Source organism: Chiloscyllium plagiosum, unplaced genomic scaffold (genome assembly GCF_037043375.1).
Source record: "Chiloscyllium plagiosum isolate Xiang-an unplaced genomic scaffold, Cpla_swu_hap1 HiC_scaffold_4, whole genome shotgun sequence".
Lineage (NCBI taxonomy): Eukaryota > Metazoa > Chordata > Chondrichthyes > Orectolobiformes > Hemiscylliidae > Chiloscyllium > Chiloscyllium plagiosum.
The window spans coordinates 27,821,886-27,848,744 of record NW_028270142.1 but is presented as its reverse complement, the minus strand read 5'-3'; the positions used below and the strand labels follow the sequence as shown (position 1 = coordinate 27,848,744).

Genomic DNA, 26,859 nt, shown 5'->3' with positions numbered 1-26,859 from the left:
AGCTGCTTTAAACGTTTGTGAGAATTAAATGGCTGTCCAGTAGATAATCTGTCATGCAAATTGAGACATGGTTTTTATATGATTCTTCTGCAAACTCAGCCCTCGTTAGTAACCATCTTGAAAGTGCTAAGGAGGACACAAATTTTCAAGGTCCTTATCTTATACTAAGTGTGTCTTTTTCCCAGTCTCTCTCATCAGTCATTGTTGGATTAAAAAAAAACAGGCAAACACACAAAAGTTGGAAGAACATTCAACTATATTCACAAGGGAATAGTAAAATGGTAATAATTGAATGAAATAACCCAAAAAATCAGCAGATTAAAAGATCAGAGATATGTGGATAAAAAGGAAAGCACTATAAACGACTATACAAAAATAGTAGATAAGGTCAAAAGCTTATATTCACCTTTTTAACTGAACAGTAAGGCAGACAAAAGTGTATTAACAGAATTGCAGACATGGAGAGAAAATAATTTCTTTGCACTCATAAGTTGGCCTCTGGAAACAAACCACCATCAAGGAATGTAAGTACAAAATCAGGAATTATTTGGTTAGGTTTAAAAACCACTGACTATAAGTTTATGCTGTTACTTGGAGTTTCTGTCAGACTCCTGCTAGAGGTGACCATTGAAGGTGTATTTGAGGAGCAAAGATTTTGAAGCAGTTAACACATTTTTTTAATGTTAATTATATGGTTACATATCCAACTGGGTCAGAGATAAAAATGCAAGGGAAGCAATGATGTGGCTCAACGGAAGTGCAGCCTTTCAAGTGTTTCTTTTGTTGGCATGTTTGGCATTGTTTCTGATACAAAATTAAGCAAATACAGAATGGTTTGGTAGCTACAATAAATTGTTACACTTTTTTTCTGCTAATAGGCAAATTGAATGTGCAACACATTATTTGCAAGACTTTGTTGGACGTATTCCTAACTTTTACTGAGGTTTTTAAAATGACAGTAAATGCAGTGAAGACCAATAGATTTGGCTTCACTGGTTTTGCAAAACATAGTTCAAGCCAATGAAAATGGATTTTGTATATTAAGCAGCTTTAATCTTTGGGTTCCTGACAAAATAGGCACATTTGTTCTTGATCAGAATATCGTTCTACTTGAATTGTGATAGAATGAACAGTGAAGGTGTCAAAAATCATCTGTGTAATTTCCTTAAGTACTTGTTGAGGATTCACCTGATCATCTGTGAAAAACAGGAAAGTAATTATTGTTAAGCAAGTCCTATGCATAGATCATCTGGTAAATAAACAAGAAGCATCATATCAGCTTGACCCTAATCTTTTTAGATTGACCGTTCCAATGTTCACTGTAAGCTCAGGCCTACTTTGTATCCTCTTTAGGAAAATTAAACAGCCCTTAACCTCTATCTGATTCTAATGCATACAGCCAAAAGAAAGACAAAGAACATTTGCAGGGTGGAAAACAACAGACCAAGTTACTCAGATCAAGGTGAAGATTCAAGATTTAATGACCTGGAATGGAATTAAGAAAGAAGCTGAAAGGGGAAAATTGGGGGAAGGACAGAAAAATCAGGCATTATGGCTGAAAACAGCAGTTCATCCTGTTCAACACCTATGCAGGCTTCACTGATCTTAGATAGGCTTCCTTAAGGAGTTGTACATCCAAGAACTGTGTTTCCCTAGGACAGAGGTGGGGAACCTTTTCATGTTGGAAGGCCGCATTATGTGAATCGTAATCTAATAAGGCTGCATCCAAGAAACTTCATTTATATATTCTTCAAAATTCACATTATTTTGTAAGAATCTAACTACTATGTACTAACTAAAAAAAAGAAAGAATGTTAATTCTAAAGTTAACTAACTTTTAATGACTTTGTTGTGACTGCTTTTTGTAGGAAAGCATTTGAATATTTGGTTGCAGCATGGTGATCTGCAGTTTTAGCTGGTGCTCTAGATGGATATCCATCATTTGTGACCTTAAGAGTGTCTTGATTTTGGTTAAGTAGGAGAATGTAGATTCGCAGCAATAAGTGGGGATTATTTTGTTGAATTTTCTTTTATTCTCTTGTATTTTAAATATAGTCATTTTAAGATTAAAATAGAGATAATAAAGGATGAAAAAAATATTAATTTAAAAAAAAAGATTTGTTCTGCAAAATTTGGATTCATTCAAAAGGCCATACACAATAGCCTAGAAGGCCGCAGGTTCCCCACCCCTATCCTAGGATATCACTGAGCATCTCTCCATCTCACCTTCATCAAAGATTTGTAGGTTTGCTCGATTGCCACAACTGCTCCATACAGAGCAATTTTATCATGCGGGGTGACAGAGGCCTGCTTTCATACTGCAGTTCGATTTTAATATTGGATACACTGAGATATGTCAATAGGAAAGAATTCCTTTTCTGTTGCTTCTCTGTGATACAAAGCAGAGCGTAACCTCACTCCCTGCTGCAAAGAGTACTGGAGGGCAGGATAACTTCAGCAATCAAATGACTATAACAGCAGTAACTCAACCATTCCTTTGTTTTTAAAAGCACACCCTACCAAATGACAGCAGGATCCCTTTGGCCAGCAGGATCTTGTTAGGATTCCTTACTAGTATCTGAACCTACTTTTCCTTTAATGTCCATTTCCTTTAATGTGCATAATACAAATCATGAGACAAATATGTATTTATTTTTAAACAAAGTATTTTAGTGCAAATTTGGGGGTTTAAGGTTGTGTTTGTCAGGATAAAGTTGTCAATTAAACTTATGTAAAAACTGCATTGGAAGAAATGAAATGAAATTGGGGGGGGGGGGGAGAGAGTGTGAGGATGTTAGACTGAAAGCAATTATATTGGGATTGCACAACACATTTCTTATTTGTTGGAGAAGTAATGCTTGCCTTTATCCAGAATATAGTGTTAATAGTATTTGCTTTGAGAGTAAAGCATGTAGTTTTTGGCATAAATGGCAGGAATGTGTGAGTAGGGCCAGCCACCCTTGTCTGTTCTATCCACTTCTGATCATTTCTGGGTCTCAGAGGGTCAAGTACCAATGCCTATTCCATGTAGGCTTCAGAAGTGGAAAAGAAACATAGAAACATATGAAATAGGAGCAGAAGTAGGTCATTTGGCTCTTTAAGTCTGCTCTACCCTTCAGTACGATCATGGTGGTACCTAGGTACAGTGTGTAATTCCCCACTTTCGGAATAAATTGTACATCTGGTAAAATACTGAATAAGTCAATATTAAATTTAAATTATTAAAACTAAAATCGCTTCCAAAGTTCATCTTTCCCTTTCTGCAGCCTTCACTCTCTCTGCTCCTCCAGTCACCGCCATCTGACATTGTCCCTGGGATCAAGGCAATGTGCTCCTTTCCTACCACCACCGACACCATCGCTTCTGTGTCTGCCACCTCCAAGCTGGAGACAGTCACATTGGGCAGGTTCTGCACCTCCAACACTGGACATCGACTGACCGGGTCCTGGCTCTGGGTCGACTGACCCCTGGGGTCCTCTGTTATCTTCCAATGCCACCACCTGTGATGGAGCAGGGATGGAGATACATGGGGCCCTGGCCTCCCGCAGGAGGAGGCCCTCAGGGCAACCAAAGCAAAAATAAATGTGACCAAGCTGACAGGACAACAATGAAGCTGTGTGGATGTGACCGGTTCTGCCACATGAGCCCCACACGCCATCTTGGAATACAACTCCTTGAAAATATTAAACATTTTAGCCTCAACTATTTTCTGTGGCAGAGAATTCTACAGGCACACCAGTTTCTGGGTGAAAACATTTCTTCTAATTTCAGTCCTAAATGGCCTACGTCGACTGTGATCCCTAATCCTGGACTCCCCAGTCATTGAGAGCATCATTCCTGCATTTATCTTGTCTAGCCCTGTTAGAACTTTTTCAGGTTTCTATGAGATCCCCCAACATTCTTCTAAATTTCAGGGAATATAATTCCAATTAATCCAGTCTCTTCATATGTCCATCCTGTCATTCCAGGAATCAGTCTGGCTACCTATGTAGCACTCGCTCCAAAGCCAGAAGTAACCCTTGCAGCTTTTGGAAGAAGATGGCCATATTTAAAGACAGTTACACTTCTGCCTGATGCCCTGCCATAATGGTCACTTGGTATAGCCCGAAACTCAAATAGCATGATTGTGTCAACCTGGGTCAGATGACATGATGGAAATTACAATCAAAACCACCCAACTTGTTGGTTAGTATTGAGCTGCCGCTAGGCTTTTGTTGGATACCTTGTACAATAGAGGTTTTCATAGGAAATGAAACACTTAGAATATATGAGAATTACATAAAACATATTGAGATAAACTTACCTCAGGAAATCAATATTTAATGGCAGTGAATAGCATAGTTTTGTGGCACAAACATGCTATTAATGGTATTGAGCTCATATTTACTACTAACTACTAGAAGCATAGCTAAGTAAGCAAGTATAACTAATATATCAGTACTGCTGACAGAATGAAGCCAAGAAATTGTATTTAATGTTGTTTCTTTACTCACCTGTAGCAACATGAGCTGAGATAACAACCTGGCTCAAGGTAAGAGCCCAGAGATGAAGGCTGTGCATTGTTTTCACTCCATTAACTGCAAGAATCTTTTCCCTCACCACATTATAATTCAGTCCAGCTGGTGCACCTTGATGATAAAATAAATAACACAAAATATTAATAACATTCTATATATGTTAAACATTACTAAAAGGAGACTAGAAATTGAAGGTTTTTTTATTTTGCACTAATCAGAACAAGAAACAGACTTGAAAAAAGTGCAAAAAAATTGCATTTGTGTGAACTTAAGTTCATACATAAATACTCACAATCCTGTTTCATGTAGGCAAAAAGAATTTGTATATTCATTGGTCCTTTTCTAATAAAGGGATCTAGGAGACAGGTCGACTCTGCAGCATGCCTATGGCAGAACGCTGACTGATCAGAACCTTGTCTGAGAAATAAGACTGTTGGTTAATTGATCTCCTTAGCGATTATGGCCCAATCAATCAGTACCCTCTTCTCATTCTGCATAAAATGGTGTCTTTCTTTCAAGTCTGTTTCTTATGTCCTAGTTCTGATAAGTGTAGGATAAAAAGCATCTCGTCTGTTTTTAACAATGTTTAAGTCTGCACTGCCAAGCAATTTTCTATATATTTCACATTATATCCATGTTTACACATACAAACCCGTATTGATATCTAATCTTTGTACTTTAATGGTGATTCTAACAGGTGAAAACATCCAACTGCCCCAGTCAAAAATGCCCAACACATTGCACTTCATCATACTAATTTGTTTATTACTGCTAGCATGTTCCATCCAACACAGAGGCCTTGACCTGAGCAGACAGCTTGAGATTGTTAAACCACACAAACAATGAGAAAGTGTACTGATGTTTACTGAGCAATGGTATGCTCTTTGCTGTCCCATTTGACTTTCTCTTGAATTCAGTGAGTCTCTATTGTTGTCAAGCCTGTGTTTTCCACACTATCACAGATCTTCTCTTTTTTTTTCTTTATCTGATCCTTTCCTGGAATTTGTGCAAGCTTAAAAGCTGTTACAGCTCTTAACTTCTTACAGTTTTGATGAAAATGGATTGGGAGTATAACAAAGGTGACAGAGAATCAAGAAACAAATAAAAACTGAAATTATTGGAGAAACTCAAGAGGTCTAGCAGCATCTTTGGAGAGAAAACAGTTAATATTTAGACTTCAGTAACTTTTTTTTAGAACTCAGAAGGATCTGAGGGCTCTGAAGAAAGGTCATTGGACTTGAACTGTTAGACCCTCTGAGTGTTTCTCCAACAATTTATGTTCTTGTTTGTTTCCAGTCTCCAGCATCTGTATTTCTTTGTGTATTAAAGTAATGCATCAGGTGTCATCAGATGCCCCTGAATTAACACTTTGGCAGGACAGGACATCCCATAATACTCACTCTGTCACACATACATGCGTGTGCACACACACACACACGCACACACACAAACTTTACAGAAAATGTCATCCCACCAACAATAGGAGCTAAAATTATTATTAGATCAACAACAGAGGAATAAAATGTTGCCAAAAAGAGTAGTGAGTTGATGATGAAAAGAATTTTATAATTTAGTTCAGCAAATGAAGAACAAGGAAATGCTAGGAACAGAGAATGAGAATAGATAACAAGAATCATTAAAGCAGGTGGTAAACATTTCTATAGGTATACTATAAGAGATTAGTGAAAATAAGCAGAGACAGATGAAATACTGGGAAATAAGGCAATGTATTTAACATTTGGATGTGGTAATAGGACATTTAGAAAATCATAAGACTAATTAGAGTTGGCACTGGTTTATATGAAGGAAAAAAATGTTTTGATAAATGTTGCCAGAGTTTTTCTGAAGAGAATGAAATGCATTTGGATTTTCAAAAAGCTTTCAATAAGTGCAATACAGGTTATTACACAAAATTAGGACTCATTGAATTGGCTATTTGCAAAAAGCAGAAATAAAAAGGTTTGGACCTTTGCTAGTTACAAATTACATAATGACTTAGATGAGAGAATGGAGTGTAATGTGTTAAGTTGGCTGACAATACACAGGTGGGAAAGTAATTGTGAGCAAAGATGATGCAGATGGATATTGATAGGATAGATGGGTAAGAACATGCCATATGGATGTAATGTTGCAAAGGGTGAAGTTATCCATTTTAGTAAGAAAATATAAACACCAAAATATTTCTTGAATGGTGGGAAACATTTGCATTTCAGACAGACATTGATGTCTTTCCACACACATCAGTTAATATGTAGATACAGCCATCACAAGGTAAATAGTGTGTCCGTTTTTGCTACAAAGGATTATGAAGAAATCTTACTATAGTTATCCAGGAGTTGAAGAGGCCACATCAGGAGTGTGCAGTATATCCAAGAAAGGACTTGTCTTCAAGGCAAAACAATAAAAAATTAACTAGACTGGATCCTCGGATGAGAGAATGCCATGGGATTGAGAAGAATAAGAGGTGATTCATTGAAAATAAATTCTTAAAGGATTGGACAGTGCAGATGCTTAGAAAATAATTCCTCTGGTTAGTCATTTGAGAACATAGGGTCTCAGTCATGGATTAAATAGTTGGCAATTTTGGGCTGAGATGGGAAGAAATTCTTTACTCAAAGCTTTGATCTTTAGACTTAGCTCCCTGTGAGAGAAATGGCCGCTCTGTCATTATGCATATTCAAGGAAAAGGCTGATGGATTTTTGTGCACTAAGGAATTAAGGGATTAATGGTGGATGGAGCAGGAATATAGAATTGAGGTAGAAGATTCACATGACCTTACTGAATAGCAGAACAAGCTTGAATAGGCAAATGGCCTACACAAGCTCCTTTACCTTACATTTCTATGTTCTTCAACTGAGCAGTGGGGTGGTTGATATTAAAGGGTAAATTAAATTAAACAGCTGCCCCACCAACTACTTAATGTCACCCTCAGTAAAGTTGCAACTGCACGATACACATTATAATCTAATATTCCTTTGCACTGATCAATGGAAGTAATTTGTAGGATGTGTAAGGGCATTCAAAACAAGATGGTCAATATTTTGTCCCCAAATATGTTCAAAGTTATGGCCTTTCATTTACACAAGACGTTAGATAATTTCTATCTGTATATGCCCTTCCTTGAATTCAAAGTCCTGATTAGGTATGTGTCCTGTCCCTTTGTAAAGGCATTCATTGACTCAGAATAAAATGCTTTATCTCAGAGTTTCTGCCACATAGTCATGGTTCTGAAAGGGAGATCTTCCCATATTTAATTCTCAAACAGAATCATTGAAAGTTCAGGCTCAAGAGGAAATCACTTCGCTCATTGTGTCTGTCAGAAAGAACGGAAATTGCTTGCAAAGAAACGCAAGCATCAGAAATTAGAAACAGAATAGCATTAGGTTTAAAATGCCAGTACTTTTTAATTGGTGTAATTTATATATCTTTGTAAGATATTCCACAATCATTTCTCACGATAGATACTTACTTGCTTCTTGAGCCCATTCATAAAATTTTTAATCTGTTAGCTTCATCTACATGCCTGTTATTCTTTGTGCAAGTTCTGTTCCCTATGTGGTCCAAAGTGTCAAGAGGACATCATGAAGCCAATGTTGCATATATGACAAAACCCCAAACATCCACTTATCAAAACTTTTGTCTAAAATCACTCAAAATGAAATGACAGTAAAAATAAAATGTGAATAATAGAGTTAAGAATTACCTTCCATCAACACCAACAAAATATCTCGCAGAACAGTGATTGTTGTTCCCAAAACAAACACAGAGAAAATAAATGTGCAGATAGGATCAGCTACTTTGAATTCAGGCTGGAACAGACAAGAATAATGATACCTTTTTCCAAATGTTTATTAGATGTCTCCATGAAGCACATAAAATACAGTGAGCAGAAACTACATTGAATGCTTTGTATTTTCTTCCTTCCTCCTTATGTGTTCATGAACAATGGACTCATGATAAAACCTCGACTTATGCTTTATAAAACTGTGGCAGAATTTGCTAGGTGCTGAATCATCTTATTACTAATATCTATATGGTTATTAGCTTCCTGTAATGGGAGTTACATTTTTTGATAATAGTTTGCATTTTAGAAAAAGTGGAAGATTTCTTGCTGTGTTCTATTTATAAAAAGCAGGACTAATTCAATCCAGCCAATTATGGACCCATCTAATCTTAAAATTAATAGCAAAGCGATGGCAGGTGTCGACCTACTAAGTAATTATCTGCTCAGCAATGCTTTGTTTGGGTTCCAGATCTCATTAAAATCTTGATTCAAATATGGTCAAAGAGCAGGATTGCAGAAATGGCTTATACCAAAGAAACCGCATACATGAATAGGGAGGTTGTGCTATAACTGTATAAAACCTGATTAGGCCTCAAATGGAGTACTGCGGGCAATTCTGGTCAGCACATTATACAAAGAACTTGATTGCACTAGAGAGAATATGAAGGAGATTTACCAAGATGCTGCCTGGGCAGGTAGATCACAGATACAAGGAAAGGTTGGACAAGCATTAGTTGTTCTCCTTGGAGCTACACATTTTCCATTAGTAGTCGGATCAATAACCAAGGGGGGTAAATTTAAGATGACAGGCAGAAGGTAGTTGAGGAGAAGCTTTCTTCACTCCACAGGGTAGTGGGAGCCCATAACTCTCGGCCTGAAGGAATGGTTGAGTCAGAAACTCTCAGCATTCAAGGAGTATTTATGTATTCACTTGCACTGCCATTGCCTCTAGTGTCATGAAGATCTGAATGGCCACCTATAAATGTTGGTAAGAGGGAGTGCCCTTCAAAATCTGGCATGAAGGAGCCATAGTAAATTGATATCAATGGGAATGGAGGAATATGCTCCACTGATTGGAGTAATACCTAGCACAAAGGAAAATGGCTATTGCTGTTGGAAACCAAACATCTCAGCCCCAGAAGATTGCTACACAAGCTCGTCAGGGTGGTGTCCTACGCCCAACTATCTTCAACTACTTCATCAATGTCTTTCTGTCCTTCATTTGTGGGATGTGGGTGTCACTGATTAGGCCAGCATTTATAACCCATCCCTGATTGTCCAGAGAAAAGTTAAGAATTAACCACATTGTGGGTGTGGAGTTACATGTAGGCTGGACCAGATGAGGATGGCAGATTTCCTTCTTTCAAGGACATGAGTGAACTAGAGTGTTGTTTACGATGTAAAAAGAGAAAGTGCTAGAGAAACTCAGCAAGTACAGCATCATCTGTGGGGAGAAAAGCAGGATTAACGTGAGTCCAGTGATCCTTTGTCAGAATGTGGTGGTGTTTATGACAATCAACAGCACTGACAAGGTTACAATTTGGCTAGTTTCTCATTCCAGATTTTATTGAATTTAAATTTTGCCATCTACCATAGTGTGTTTGAGCCCAAATCATCAGAACAATAGCCTGGGGTTCTGGCTTACAAATCCAGCGAAATTACCATTAGCACATCACCTTACAACTCCTCAAGAACTGACATGGTCAATACTTCCAAGGAGCAATGCACTGAGAAAACGCATGACTGATAAGTGGCAAGAAACATTTGTACCATACATATGTCAGGCAGTGACTATGAAGAGAACCTAACCATCTCCTCTTAACATTCAGTGGTATTACCATTAATGAATCCCAAATCATCAGCATCCTTAGTGCTTACCACTCAGCAGAAGTTTAACTGGACCAGCTGTATAGGTTCCTGGCTGTAAGTGCAGATGAAAGGCTTGCAACTCTGTGGTGCGTAATCTATATCCTGCCTCTCCCCACCAACACCTGTCACCAAACAAAATCAAGAAGCTCGACACTGTTCAGAATAAAGCAACCTCTCTTAATACTCCATCCATTAGCTTTCACATTTACTCCTTTCATCACCGGTAAACAGTGTATGATCTGCAAGATGCAATGTGTCAAATCATTACAGCTCCTTTGACAGCACCCATGAAAGTTGGCCCAGTATGAAGGAACTCTTACTAAAGCCTCCAAACCATACCTGTCTTGGTCTGCTGCCTGACAAGAGGCAACTCTGAGGAATCTGCTAGCCCTGTTCTCCCTGGCAAATGAATACTCTCTGCTAATACAACAGCTCTACAAGGGTGTACAGCATACTTCTTCAGGAACTGCATCACACATTCAGACCTCAACTCTACGTCCCTCTCCCTACCTCAATAGAGGACACTAAATGATGAGAAAACACCTACCAACACCTAGCGTTGTTTTGTCCTGAGACCTGTGCCCTTCAAAGAGCTCTGGTCTCATAGAACATAGAACATAAAAAAATACAGCACAGTACAGGCCCTTTGGCCCTCGATGTTGCGCCGATCCAAGCCCACCTAACCTACACTAGCCCACTATCCTCCATATTCCTATCCAATGCCCGTTTAAATGCCCATAAAGAGGGAGAGTCCACCACTGCTACTGGCAGGGCATTCCATGAACTCACGACTCGCTGAGTAAAGAATCTATCCCTAACATCTGTCCTATACCTACCACTCCTTAATTTAAAGCTATGCCCCCTTGTAATAGCTGACTCCATACATGGAAAAAGGTTCTCATGGTCAACCCTATCTAAACTCCTAGAGCTTTGCCGCACAGTGTCAATTTATGTCACTTTGCCACTTGAATAGCAATAGTGACATAACCAAGCCTTTACTTGGTGAATCTGACCCTGACATTCAGAACACAAAACACTGCCATGTTATTGTGTCAAGTAGCAATGCCCAACATCCAAGTAGACAATACGTATTCTAAGGAGAAAGTGAGGACTGCAGATGCTGGAGACCAGAGTTGAAAAGTGTGGTGCTGGAAAAGCGCAGCAGGCCAGGCAGCATCCGAGGAGCAGGAGAATCGATGTTTCGGGCATAAGCCCTTCTTCAGGAATGAGGCTGGTGTGCCAAGTGGGCTGAGATAAAAGGTGGGGAGGGTGAATTTGGGGGAGGGGGTGCTGGGAATATGATAGGTGGAAGGAGATGAGGGTGAGGGTGATAGGCCGGAGAGGGAGTGGGGGCGGAGAGGTCGGGAAGAAGATTGCAGGTCAAGAGGGCGGTGCTAAATCCGGGGCTTGGGACTGAGATAAGGTGGGGGGAGGGGACATGAGGAAGCTGGAGAAATCTACATTCATCCCGTGTGGTTGGAGGGTTCCTAGGCGGAAGATGAGGCGCTCTTCCTCCAGGCGTCGTGTGACAAGGGTCTGGCAATGGAGGAGGCCAAGGACCTGCACGTTCTTGGCGGAGTGGGAGGGGGAGTTAAAGTGTTCAGCCACGGGGCGGTTGGTACGTATTCTAAACTATGTACTTCACTTAGCCCAATATAAGGAATGTTGGAGCCAAATACAACCAACAGAATGATGATCTGCTAACTCTATGTTTCAGTGACTGTGACCTGGTCATTCTGGTGCAGGCAGTAAGTAATAGGAGGGACTTCATCTATTTAGCAGGTAGTAAAATGTACTCAATAATGATCAGAAGACCATAGATACAAATAGCATAATGAATATCTCTGGAAGCACTGGAGATTTTGGATTCAGCGCCACAAAAGTTTCAGTGACCTGCTGTGCGCTGGCTAGGTGTGAGTCTTTGAACTAATCAGAAACTGCTCTTGATTGCAAGTGCAATATGCAAAGCATCTGGAAGACACCAGTCCTCAACCTTGGAGGACAGTGTCCTTAAGTTACTGATGCTGTGTCCAGTCCTAACGGGTAAGAAAACAAAGAATAGATGTTTCAAATCATATGGAGGAGATTCCTTTCATCATACATCAGTACATTGCCTCATCTCCCGATCCCCGTTATACTTGTAGGAGAAATGTGTCCATGACAACCCTTGTGAAGAGCAAAGATGTGTCAGCATGTGCAAGTTTCCTAACTGCTTTTCCTCTTGACGGCAGAATGAGGACCCACAAATGAAATTTCAACCTTTTTTTGTTGCAGCTATGTATATTTAAACAGATAACTCTGGGTGACAACATTATTCAGTTAATATAGAGAAATAACATGAAAAGGATGGCATTCATTGTGACCTTTAAGAGACTTGCAGCTTCCTCTGATCTTTTCACTCTAGGATCACAGAGTTCTAGAATTTAAACATGGGTTATCCAGATTGACCCATCAAACCAAAATTTATGTTCTCTCCTGTGTGGGCCCAGGCCAATTGCATACTGTTAATGTAATCTTTTGCAGCATGGAGAGGTATAATGTCTAGATGCTAATACAAAAAATCAGCTAATGTCCATTCTGTATGGAGTTTTTCTGTGAATCAATGAAAATGGATTTAGTGGCGGGTTCTGCTGTAAACTTATAAGTAAAATATTGCGGATGCTGGAAGTAAAGTGCTGGGAATAAAGTGCTGGGAATAAACAGCAGAAGGGATGAGAGACATGAAATTCATGTTGAGTTGATTAAGTGTTGTAAACTTCTTTTGTAAATTCACCTTTTCAAAAAGGCATGCAATAATGTTCAAGTTTGAAGTAATAACAATATATACTTTCTACTTCAATGTGGGCATGAAGGTGTAGCTTGGAGATAGTTGTTTTGAAAAGTCATTTTCTGATAGCTTAGCTTGCAAACTCAGTCAAGGTATACCAGGGCAGCATGCATAATTTTTACATCTACTTGGTGAAGAAAAATATTAAAATGAAATGGCACTTGAAATGTTTGTTGACCTAGAATTCAAGTGTTATAATATAGTAACCGACCTTGAAAAAAATTATAAGGGCACTAATTAGCACACTCAGGCTTTGTAAGAAATCTCCCACGACATGGATAAAAGCAGCTTGAATGCTGGCATTTGGCTGATGGCTGTGAAAAGCTTCCGCTGAATGCTCGATACAAGTTGCACTGTGGTTGTGACCATGACCACCCTGATGAAGTGCCAATCCCATTCTGCAAAACACAAGATTAGATGAGTTTTGCATCAGGTTTCAGTAAAAAGCTGTATTAAATAGCTGTTAGATTGAATATTTATATACTATATATAATTTACAGTTATGATTTTAGTTTAAATTTCTGTTTCATCACAGAAACTGTAATCAGTGGTCAGGGTCTGTTCTGTAGTTCACTGAATAAGAACTACTTTACTTTTTGTTTTAATTACAATATTTAATTCTCTCAATTACATAAAAGAGTATTAGAAAAGACTTGGTTCAGTGGTAGCAATTTTGTGTGTGAATTTGAAGCTTGAATGTTCAATTTGTGTCTGACTACTGAGACTTGTTGCTATTTGTGTGTAAAATGTCCTGGATTATAATTACTACAGTGATCACTTAAACTGCAGAAGTATTTCATTAACTTTGGAGATCCTGAGGCTATGAAAGGTGATATATGAATACAAATGCTTTATTTCATAAATGATTATATGAGAGAAATGTAATGGTGGAAGCCAAACTAGAATGAGAGTGATTATAATGCTCTGTACATTTAGAAATAAACAGGAATATTTATGGGGTTTTGTTTTTTTTTTATTGTATTAGGGTAAGGCAAGTTTATACTATTGTTGAGAATCAAGCAGAACACAAACATAAAATGCAAGAGAACTTAAAAAGTTAATAAGAGGGGCAAAGAGAATGTATAAATAAAGATTAGAAGGCACATAACAAAGAATACTGAAGTCTTGCAAAATATAAAGTAAATAACAATAGTCAAAGGGAATGTGGGCCAATTATTGACCAAAAAGGAAATCTTATGAAGGCAGATGATATTATTGGATACCAGCTTGTGTGTGCCTTCACTAAATGAGTATTCTAACAGTATCAGAAGAAATGACACTGTTATGGTAGAAGAATTGGATGAGGACATTATAGTGGCTCAGTGGTTAGGACTGTTGCCTCATAGCACCAGACACCCATTCGATTCCAGCCTTGGTTGACTGTATCGAGGTTGCCTGTTCTCCGTGTGTCTGTGTGGGTTCCATTGGATGCTCTGTTTCTTCCCACAGTCCAAAGCTGTGCAGGTTAGGTGGATTGGCAATGTTAGATTGTCTGTAGTGTCCACAGATGTGCAAGCTAGGTTTTAATGATGGTAATTCTGGGAAAAAGGTAGAGAGCTGGGCCTCGGTGGGCTGCTCTTCAGGAGTAAGTGCAGACAAAATGGGCCGAATGGCCTCTTTCCACACTGTAGGGATTATATGATTCCAAGATAAAAATAGATAAAGAGGATACAGTTAAAAGGTTGTTGCAGTTCAAAATGTAAGTCACCCAGGTCAAGAGGGAATGCATCCTGCCAAAGCAAGTAAATGTGGAAATATCAGAGGCTTTGACAACACTGTTTTAATCCTGTTGCATATGGGAGTGATGTCAAAGAACTGGAGACTTGAAAATATGATACTCCTATTCAGCAAATGAGAGATGGGTAAATCTGCAACCATAGGCAAGCCAGACTAGCAGACTCAGATTAAGATCATTGGCAAAAGAATCAGAAAGGGTGTAGGAATTATTTGAAACAGCAAATTATGAATGTAATACCTGAAGGTAAGGCGTTAGCAAATCCAATAGCAACTTTGAAATGTAAATTTTTGCAAAGCAGGGGATAGGACCAAATACACAACACTTTCAAAGAGCCAGCAGAGATGCAATGGCCTTATTCTGCATTGCATGATTCTATGACATCTGAAAATTTAAATAATTTTAAAATAGCATCTTTGGTAACAGGGTCAGGTAACACGAACAAATATTTAACTCGTTCATTTAAATTTCCTCTGAGTAGTGGCTTTAATTCCTTTAAAAGAATTGCATTAAACTCTATCTAAATGAGTTGAGAAATGGTTAATTCCTTCCGATAATTTCAAAATGGCGACCTTTTATTTAGGAAAGTAATATCTTCTAGTGTGCTATTTATACGCAAATAGAAATGAAACATGTTTTCTGCGAGATGAAGAATCTAGACTGTTAAAATGTCTAGATCCCCAGGGACTGATAATCTATATTCCAGGATAAAGGAAGTAGCTATCAAAGTAGCAGATAAATTGGATGTGATTCTGTACATTCTGGAGCAGCCCAGAAGATTGGAGGGTGGTAAATATAACGCACTATTAAAAAAATGAGGAAAGGAGGAAATAAAGAATTACAAACCTGTACACCTAACATTAGGAGTAGATAAAACGTTAGAGTCTATTTTAAAGGACATTATATCAGAGCATTTGGAAAACACCAATGAAATTAGACAAAATAAACACTGATTTAAGAAAGTGAAAGCATATTTGAGGATTTGAGAAGTTTTTGAGGAAGTAACTAGTAGATTAAATGAGGGAAAAACAGTGGAGATGGTATATTCAGATTTGCAGAAAGCTTTTTCAAAAGTCCCACATGACAGGTTATCTTTCAAAATTAAAGCACATAGGATTGGGGTAATATACGGGCATAGATTGAGAATGCATTTGCAGACAGGAAACAGAGCATTGAAAATGGATCATTTTAAGAGTGAAAGGTGAGGACAAATGGGATACCACAGGGATCGAGATGTACATAATATATATCAATAATGTGGAGAGGGAATCAAATTTGTATGTAAAGATGCTTTAAGGTTATTTAAACAAGTTGAGTGAGTGGGAAAATACATGACAAATGCAGCACAACGTGGATAAGTGTGATGATACCTATTAGGTAGGCAAAACAGAATGGCAGAATATTATTTAAATGATAGTAAGGAAATTGCTGTAGGGACACGAGTGTCCTTGTTCATCAGTCATCGAGAAATGCAGGTGATGCAAATGGTTAGGAAGGTAAATGTTATGTTGGTCTTCACTGCAAGTGTATTACAAGAGCAACAATGTCTTAATGGTACTGTGCAGGGCCTTTGAAAGACTAGACTTGGAGTACCTTGCAGTTTTGGTCGTCTTACCCAGGAAAGGATACACTTACTAAAGGGCACATTTGGTGCACTTGCCACAAAGGGAGGGCAGTGAAGGTTAAAGAGACTGGGGGGTGGGGAGGTAGGATGGGTGGCAAGATTGTGGTACAAGGAAAGGTAGGATCAATTAGACCTGCACCAAGTGAAACTCAGAGGAATGAGGCATATCTCACTGAATTCTGACAAGACTGCACAGATTAGATGCAGGGTTGATGTTTCACCTTTTCGGGGCCCTTTAACAGGGGATCATGGTCTCAGGATAAATAGATTACCTACAGTATGGAAACAGGCCCTTTGGCCCAACAAGTCCACACCGACCCTCCAAAGAGTAACCCACCCAGACTCATTCCCCTGCTCGATATACGACACAGGGAGAATGTGCAAACTCCACACAGACAGTTATCCGAGGTGGGAATCGAACCCCGGTCCCTGGTGCTGTGAGGCAGCAGTGCTAACCACTGAACCACCGTGCCGCCCACTGAGCCACCGTGCTGCCCATGGATACATAGTTGGCTACTTTGAACTGAGATAATGAAAATGTCTTCATTTAGAAACTGGTGAATCTGTGGAGGCCAAGTCAATTAATATATTTAAGAAAGAAATAGATTTTTAGACACTAATAGCATCAATAGGCATGAGGATTGAATGTCAACCATGAACATACTGAATGGCAGAGCAGGCTTGATGGACCAAATGCCAACTCCTGCTTCAATTTTCTGTGCTTCCATGTTACTTTAATGACAACAGTCAGTGAATGATTGAATCATATATAATGACAGGAGTCTTCATATTTAGGTCTAACACTTTCTTCCTTTAGGAATAATACCTTTTCAGGCTGCTGTTTGACATTGCTAATGTCAGCAACATTTCACTAGAAATTCTGGATGGGGAAATCATAATAAACACATCAGTGATATGCAATTGTGACTAAAGGAATAATTCATACTTAGGCACTATTCCGAACTCTATCTTTGTTAGAGGTAGACATATTCCTAATCATTAAGGAATCAAGGGTAATGAGGAAATTATAAGAAATTGGAATTGAGGATTATCAGATCAGCTATGATCTTATTAAATGGCAGAACAGTCTTAATGGGTTGAATGGCCTACTTCAACTCCAGTGTATAACATTTATAAACATAAAAAGTAATTGAAGAAATGTTTAATTTAAAAAGCAGCATATGTTTAATTTAAAAAGCAGCATATACAAAGCTATAATGAAAGTTAACTTACATTACATTTGCCACCACTGCAAAGGTAGATGTTATAACCATCACCAATCCATCAATTTCATAATCAGCACGAACCAATCTTACACAAGCGAGGTAGACCAACACTCCTGTTACAAGCCAAATTGTGATCACTGAGAACAGTGCACCAAGAATTTCTAGTAAAAATAAAATTGGAATTAGTAAGAATAGTTTGCACAAAAACACCAATAGATGATTTGACATGCAACAGTCCATTGCAATTGATGTTTAAGATGGAGATGCTTAAGATAGAGCATAAACTCCCGGACAACCTTTATTTACTGTAGCTTTGAGGAATCTATGTTCCACTTATACACTGGACTGCAGGCACTCTTTCATTTCTTGAGGGCTGTTGATGCATTTTTGGTGGCATTTCAGCACCATGTTCCTGATCTTTGGTCACTTGGTGCAGACTGGAGGATCCTCTCAAGGGTTTGTTTGTGGATCTGGTCAAAATGGCCATAAGCAACCAGTCCAGGCAATGGGGTGTGGAGTGAATCCCTATACTGGACTTCCTACCTCTCTCCTGTAGTTACATCTGCACTAGATATCCTTGGGGAGGAAGACATGGTGTCCAGTGGCAGGCTTAATGCTTATGACTGGTGGACATCACTGGAACTGGAGCGCATTGTTATCACCTTCAGTGATAATTTAATTTCATTTTTATATTTGCTTTTAACTTTTGATTTTTGTTAGAGTATCCCATTAAAGGATTGTTAACTTTTAATTTGACTTAATTGGCATAAATAATTCAGAAGGAGGATCACTGGACCTGAACTGTTAATTCTGCTTTCTCTTTCCAGATGCTGCCAGACCTGCTGAGATTTTCTAACAATTTCTGTACGTGTTTCTGATTTCCAGCATCCACAGTTCTTTTTTATTGTTTGGCAGAAATAATGTTTATTTAAAAGACTATGATCAGTAGCAAACAACAACTTGCGTTTAGGTAGTGTCTTTAACACATAAACGTCTCAAAGTATTTCATTGAAATTTTATCAATGAGACACACCGGGAGATTTTGGACCAGATGCCCTAAATCTTGATCAGAGATAGTCTTTAATTAGTGTTTTTAAATAGTTAAGAGAGGTATAGTAGGTCAAGGAGGGAATTCCAGATTTTCACACATGACAAACAAAATAAATGGCCAGAGATCAGCAACACAGTTATTTGCATTGTCCTGGACACACAAGTAGTCTTGTTTCTGAAATAAAAATAAAAGAAACCAGGCAGGGTGTGTAACACGTGGCTTATCCAATGCCAGCTGCTAACTACATCAAATTTTAAATCACAGAAAAACATCATTTGGCTTTCATAGTATTTTAAAGTATGAAATACCCTAAACCAAAATATCACTGAACTTTTAGTTTACACTGGATAGATTCTGAAAAATAAAACTATTGTTTCTCATCAATATTCCTAATGCTTCCAGTTAACTGCAAGTACTTTTCTGAAACTCTCACCTGCTCTGTACCATCCAAAGTTTAATTTCTTTGTGGCCGGTCTTGATGATAACCATAATGAACACAGGCTAATCAGAAAACTTGTAACATCTGCTAAAAGATGTGCTGCATCGGTCATAACAGCCAAGCTCCCTGCTAGATAGCCACCTGAGAGAAATGGTAGAAAATTAAGTCATAGAATATAATGGAGTAATTCTACATGGACCTAGTAAAGATCATTTGGTAATGACTTAACTTCATTCTTTTTAATCATAGCCATTTCTTTATACAGCTGTTATATTCACAGTATTCACTTGTGTTCATAGCCTCTTTATAATAGTTGAATGTTCAGAGCTGTTGCATATCAAGATCCTCGAGAACTTCCATCAATAGTGTCTACATTGAATCATGGAGTCATATAGTCATAGAGATGTGCGGCATGGAAAGAGACCCTTTGGTCCAACCCGCCCATGACGACCAGTTATCCCAACCCAGTCTAGTCCCACCTACCAGTACCCGGCTTATATCCCTCCAAATCCTTCCTTTTCATAAATGCATCTAAATGCCTTTTAAATGTTACAATTGTACCAGCCTCCACCACTTCCTCTGGCAGCTCATTCCATACACGTACCACCTTCTGCATGAAAAAGTTGCCCCTTAGGTCCCTTTTATATCTTTCCCCTCTCACCCTAAACCTATGCCCTCTAGTTCTGGACTCCTCCAACTCAGGGCAAAGATTTTGTCTATTTATCCTATCCATGCCCCTCATAATTTTGTAAACCTCTATAAGGTCACCCCTCAGCCTCCGACGCTCCAGGGAAAACAGCTCCAGCCTGTTCAGCCTCTCCCTATATTTCAAATCCTCCAACCATGGCAACATCCTTGTAAATCTTTTCTGAACATTTTCAAGTTTCACAACATCTTTCCGATAGGAAGACCAAAATTGCACACGATATTCCAACAGTGGCCTAACCAATGTCCTGTACAGCCGTTGCATGACCTCCCAACTCCTGTACTCAGTACTCTGACCAATAAAGGAAAGCATACCAAACGCCTTCTTCACTATCCTATCTACCTGCGACTCCACTTTCAAGGAGCTATGAACCTGCACTCCAAGGTCTCTTTGTTCAGCAACATTCCCTAGGACCTTACCATTAAGTGTATAAGTCCTGCTCTGATTTGCTTTCCCAACATGCAGCACCTCGCATTTATCTGAATTAAACTCCATCTGCCACTTCTCAGCCCATTGTCCCATCTGATCAAGATCCTGTTGTAATCTGAGGTAACCTTCTTCGTTGTCCACTACACCTCCAATTTTGGTGTCATCTGCAAATTTACTAACTCTACCTCTTATGCTCACATCCAAATCATTTCTATAAATGCTGAAAAGTATTGGACCCAGCATCAATCCTTGTAGCACTCCACTGATCACAGGCCTTCAGTCTGAAAAACAACCCTCTACCACCACCCTCTGTCTTCTATCTTTGAGCCAGTTCTGTATCCAATTGGCTAGTTCTCCCTGTATTCCAAGAGATCTAACCTTGCTAACCAGTTCCCAAGGGGAACCTTGTCGAACGCCTTACTGAAGTCCATATAGATCACAGCTACTGCTCTGCCCTCATCAATCCTCTTTGTTACTTCTTTAAAAAACTCGATCAAGTTTGTGAGACGATTTCCCACGTACAAAGCTATGTTGACTATCCCTAATCAGTCCTTGCCTTTCCAAATGCATATACATCCTGTCCCTCATGATTCCCTCCAGCAACTTGCCCACCACTAATGTCAGGCTCACTGGTTTATAGTTCCCTGGCTTGTCCTTACCACCCTTCTTAAACAGTGACACCACATTAGACAGCCTCCCGTCTCCGGCACCTCACCTGTGACTATCGATGATACAAATATCTCAGTAAGAGGCCAAGCAATCACTTCCTTGGCTTCCCACAGAGTTCTAGGGTACACCTGATTAGGTCCTGGGGATTTGTCCACCTTTATGCATTTCAAGACAATCCTGGGGTCCAACCAGACAACCTCCAGACCGATGCCAACACCGTCCATAAAGATTCCTCTACCAGTATTGAAGTCCTGTTCCTATCTCAGCATGTAATCATGGACCTAGAAATGTGCAAGTCTGCAACACTCAGAATCATGCAGCACAGAAACAGACCATTCAGTCCAACCAGTCAATGTCGTCAAGGTCAACTCCTTGCTCTGGAAGATCAATAAGTTTCAGGCAGACCATGGAGCATCTTTCAACAAATTAAACTTTTCCGATTGGCAAAAGGTAATACCCTTGTTCATTTTTTTCTTCATTTATATACCAAGAGCTCTGTTTCTAATGATACACATTCTAAGTGTAGTTACTGTTTTACTCACCAGCCAGTTCTCCAATCATAAATGTTAGACAGATGACCAAAGCTATCCACAGCTTCTTCTTAGCTTGACATTGCTCTATTTGCTTCTGTTCGTGAGCCTTTTTATTGCAGTGACAATGGAAGACCCCATTGGACTCGCAGACACTCTCAGATGGTAAGCTTATCTCCAGTTCCAGATTTGGAAGTTGGCACGATGAGCTGTGGAATGGCACATGGTGATAATGAATTAGGTCCGAGCGTTCAATTGTCAGTTTATTGCGAATACACAAGTGCCGGGTCTCCAGACAAACTTCAGAAACCAACTGACGACACTTGCTGGGATCGCCAGTGCCAGTAAAAGCCGAGGCTGTGTGAATCGGAGAGCTGGCCAGGCCTCTGGGCAGCAGGAACTCACCAGCATTGCCAGCCAAGGCCGTTACTACAGGGCCAGGCTGCCCACACCCCGAACCCAGCCTCCAAACTCAGCGGAGTCAGGGGTCGGAGGGGTGGTGAGGTGGGGGTGCAGGGCTGTGGCGGTCGGTGTCAGGGGTAGGGCTATGAAGGACAGGGTTGGGCGGGGCTACAATTGGCGGTGTCAGGGATCGGGGCTGTGATGGGCTGGTCAGGGGGCTGTGGAGTGCAGGGTGAAGAGGGCAATGGTGGGTGGGGCCATGAATAGCGGGTTTTGGGGGCTACAATAGACTGGTTAGGGGCAGGGCTATGGTTGGCGGCATGGAGAGGGCTATGGTGGGCAGTGTCAGGGTTTGCTGGGGCAGGGTCAGGGGGTGGTGTCAGTTTAGCGGAGTCAGGGTGAAGGGCAATGGAGGGGCCAGCCCATGAGGATGGATTGGGGTTAGAGGGGTGAGGCTATGGAGGGCTAGGACAAGGGGGGAATGGTCATGTTTGTGGTATCAGTTGGGATAGGGATTAGAGGGGCAGTGTCGATGCAGCAGCTACAAAGGGGTGGGATCATGAGGACGGTCATAAAGATTCCTCTACCAGTATTGAAGTCCTGTTCCTATCTCAGCATGTAATCATGGACCTAGAAATGTGCAAGTCTGCAACACTCAGAATCATGCAGCACAGAAACAGACCATTCAGTCCAACCAGTCAATGTCGTCAAGGTCAACTCCTTGCTCTGGAAGATCAATAAGTTCAGAGATCAGAGATCAGAGAGACAGGGCTATACAGGGGCAGGTTCAGGCTGTCAGACGAATAGTGTTATACAGGAATGGGGCATAGAAGAGGGATGACAACGGGCAGGTCTAGGAGAAAATGCCTGTGTAAAGGGATGGATTAAGTGGGGTTACTGTAATGGGTGGGCTCAATAAGGGTGATCAGAAAAGGACCAGAGTGGGAAAGGTCCACCAGTGATGGAGCCAAAAAGGCCCACCAGTGATGGAAGGCATAATGATTTTACAATTGGGGGAGAGGTAGAGGATAGGATGCCACTGAGAAGTGTCATGGACTGAAGCTAATGGCAAGGAGCCAGTGAGGAGCTAGGGAGGGTGGAACAAATGGGAGGAAAGATGTAGTTAAACTCGAAAGGGTTGAGAAAAGATTTAGATTAGATTACTTACAGTGTGGAAACAGGCCCTTCGGCCCAACAAGTCCACACCGACCCGCCGAAGCGCAACCCACCCATTCCCCTACATTTACCCCTTGCCTAACACTACGGGCAATTTAGCATGGCCAATTCACCTAACCTTCACATCTTTCGATTGTGGGAGGAAACCGGAGCACCCGGAGGAAACCCACGCAGACACGGGGAGAATGTGCAAACTCCACACAGTCAGTCGCCTGAGGCGGGAATTGAACCCAGGTCTCTGGTGCTGTGAGGCAGCTGTGCTAACCACTGTGCCACCGTGCCGCCCGTAAGGATGTTGTTGGGATTGGAGGGTTTGAGCTCTAGGGAGAGACTGAAATGGCCAGGGCTTTTTTCCCTGGAGTGTTGGAGGTTGAGGGGTGGATTCATTGAAGTTTATAAAACATGAGAGGCATGGGTAGGGTGAGTAGCCAAGGTCTGTTTCTCAGAATAGGGAGACAAAACACTAGAGGGCATGGACCAAAGGTGAGAGGGGAAAGATTTAAAAGGGACCAGAGTGTTAAAATTTTAATGCAGAAGGTGGTTCATGTATGGAACAAGCTGCCAGAATAAATAGTGGAAGCAGGTACAATTACCTAATTTAAAAGGCACCTGGATGGGTCCATGGATAGGAAGGGTTTAGAGGGATATGGGTCAAATGCTGGCAAATGGGACTAGATCAGTTTAAGATATCTTGTTGGCATGGACGGGTTAGACTGAAGGGTCTGTTTCTGTGCAGTACAACACAATGATTCTATGACTCATTGGGGCTAACCTAACCCGAATCCAATCATGAATAATTAGAAGGGGTTTGGCCCAAAACTTGTGGAGCCTGCAAGGAATGTTCTGCTCATTTGGACACAACAACATTTAAAATCCAGCAGACCCAGTGCTCCAGCAGACCCATGGGAATGGTGTGTGGGCTCTAACAGACATGAAGTTTCTCATTCCTGGAACCACTCTTACAAATTGCTACTGTATCCTCTGGAATGCATTCGCATTAACCAAATAATGTGGCACTCACAGCTGCAAACAATAGCTGAGGTCCAACAAGTGCCTTGTCCAAGTTCAAATCACCTTGTTGCTCTTGTACTCTATGCTCCTGTTAATAAACCTAAAGACACTATATGCTTTATTAAGTGCTCTCTCACCCATCCTGTCACCTTCAATGATCTGTGCACATATACATCCAGACTCATCTGTTCCTGTGTCCCTTTAGAATTGTATCCCATATGTTATATTATCTTTTGATATTCTTCCTACAAAAGTGACTTACCTCACAATTCTCTGTATTGAAACTCATCTGCAACCTATCTGCCACTCCATCAATTTGTCAATGTCCTCCTCACTGTTTACAATTCATCCAAATTTCATGTCGTCTGCAAAATTGGAAATTGTCCTCTACACAAAAATATATATCAGGAGAAGCAAGGGTCCCAATACCAACTCCTGGGGAGTTCCACTACAAACCTTCCTCCAGCCTGAAAAATAATCACTGAGCATTTCTGTTTTCCTTCACTTAGCCAATTTTGTATCCACATTGCTACTGTCCCTTTTCTAAAATGACATATAACTTTCCTCACAACTCTATTGTGTGGCACTGTGTCACACATCTTCTGGAAATCCATGTATACCACAACAACAGTGGTATCAAGCTTTTCTATTACATCTTCAAAAAGCTCCAGCAAGTTAGTTAAACACAACTTCCCCTTTAGAAATCTATGCTTATGCTTCCTAATCAACCCACCTTTTTCCATGCCACTACTAATTCTGTCCTGAATAATTGTTTCTGTGATTGCTGGGATCATCATTACAAACTTTCTTGAATAAGCCTGTAGACTTCTGGCACCACCTTCAAGTCCAGGGAAGCCTGAAAAACTACGGCTAGTGCCTCCATAATTTCTACTTTCACTTCCTTCAAAATCCTTGGATATATCTCATCCAGTCCTGATAAAAAAGAAACCAATGTGGGCCCCCCTCAGACCCATAGTCTCCCTAAGTGGTAGACCAACATACAGACTAGCCAAGGAACTCCCCCCAAAACTAAAACACCTAACTGAAGATTCACACCACTCTATTCACTCTACCCAAGAATTCCTGAACACCATCAAAGATAGAATAGGATGAAATAATGGTATTCTTTGATGTTACATCCCTTTTCACATCAATTAACATTGGCCTGGCCAAAGAAACACTGGCATCCCTACGAGGAAAATCAGGACCACAAACACCAGAAAGCACCAACTTTATCAGCAAAGACAACATCCTCAAGCTAGTGGGCCTGTGCCTCACCACCGACTTCACATTCAATAACAAAACCTACAAACAAGTCAACAGAACACCCGTGGGATCATCATAGCGGAAGCAGTAACGCAGAGACTTGAACAAGCTGCCCTCTCATCATTCCAACCCAAACTTGGGGTCTGTTATGTGGATGACGCCTTTGTCATCACAAAATGGAACAAATTTGAGGAAAGATACAACACCATCAACAATATCCTGACAGGCATAAAATTTGCTGATGTCTGATGAAGGGCTTTTGCCCAAAACGTCGATTTTTCCTGCTCCTCGGATGCTGCCTGAACTGCTGTGCTTTTCCAGCACCACTCTCGTCCAGAATCTGGTTTCCAGCATCTGCAGTCATTGTTTTTACCGAGGCATAAAATTTGCAAGAGAGGAGGAGAGTGACAACAACACCCATTCCTGGATGTGACAGCTGAATGTACAGTTAACGGAGAGCTTCAAGCCAGCATCTACAGAAAATCAACAAACACAGACCAGATATTTAACTTCAGAAGCAGTCATCCCAACACCCACAGACAAAGCTGCATCACACAGCAGCACCCAAGAACTACAAAAAGCAGAAGAAAACTATTTATACAACAATCCACCGATTTCCTTAGAAACAAACTCAAACAAGCAAACACAATGCAACCAAAAACTATAGCCACATTACCTCACATCAAAGATGTATCAGAAATGAGTTCCAGACAACTCAGACCTCTTGACATAATGGTAGCCCACTAACCTACCAACACACTTTAAACAGTGACTAATGAACCTAAAGGATCCATTAGATACTACCAGCAAAAACTAATGTCATTTTATAAGATACCATGCAAGAACTATAAAAAAAACACTACATTGGACAAACAAGCAGGAAACTTGCCACCAGGATACACGAACACCAACTAGCCACCAAAAGGCACAGCCCAACATCACTAGTTTCCATACATACAGACGAAGAAGGATACCACTTTGACTGGACAACACACACATCCTAGGATAGGTGAAACAACGACACACACAAGAATTATTAGAGGCATGGCATTCTAACCAGAACTCCATCAATAAACATATCGATTTAGATCCTATCTACCTTCACTTAAAATTAAAACTGGAAATGATATTGTCTACCTTAAGAAACTGAGACCTATAAATAAAGAGGCGAGACATACCACCAGCGCTTCACCGGAGACTCTCACTGATGATGTTACCTAGTATGGTGACGAAACATCTGAAAAGAAACCTTCCAGCTCAATGAGCTAACTTAAATACTTATCATCAACCTGAGCTACAAATCTTCTCAAAAATTACTAAAACTCTTTCAATCTCCCAATAAGGGTACACAGTGGAGCTGGAATGGATTCCAGTAAATAGCACATCCAATGCTCCTATTCTAGATGTACTTTCTCATTCACAGCTCCTGAGGTACAGCATCTGAATCCAGCAGAGCAGAGCTTAGATTGTTCTATGGCTTCTGACCTGAACCCTGGACTGCTGACCCTATCATTACCATTTCTTCTCCTTGAGTCACCAGAAAAACTGAACCATCTGTCTTATCAGTCCAAACTAAAGTGGCAATATCTGAGCTGGT

At 40.3% G+C, this 26,859-nt stretch overlaps 1 protein-coding gene across 1 annotated transcript in view; it reads right to left on the bottom strand.

Annotated features, from left to right (window-relative positions):
- Window positions 1–246: 246 nt before the first annotated feature.
- Window positions 247–26,859, bottom strand: part of slc30a8 (solute carrier family 30 member 8) — a 32,564-nt gene continuing 5,951 nt past the window's right edge. Inside the window, exons 2-8 of the mRNA XM_043688990.2 lie at window positions 21,420–21,616; window positions 19,068–19,214; window positions 17,591–17,744; window positions 13,210–13,396; window positions 8,222–8,327; window positions 4,494–4,628; window positions 247–1,196 (exon numbers count right to left, since the gene is read on the bottom strand). Coding sequence (XP_043544925.2) covers window positions 1,051–1,196; window positions 4,494–4,628; window positions 8,222–8,327; window positions 13,210–13,396; window positions 17,591–17,744; window positions 19,068–19,214; window positions 21,420–21,616 — 1,072 coding nt within the window. The 3' untranslated portion in view covers window positions 247–1,050. The remainder of the gene's footprint in view (window positions 1,197–4,493; window positions 4,629–8,221; window positions 8,328–13,209; window positions 13,397–17,590; window positions 17,745–19,067; window positions 19,215–21,419; window positions 21,617–26,859) is intronic.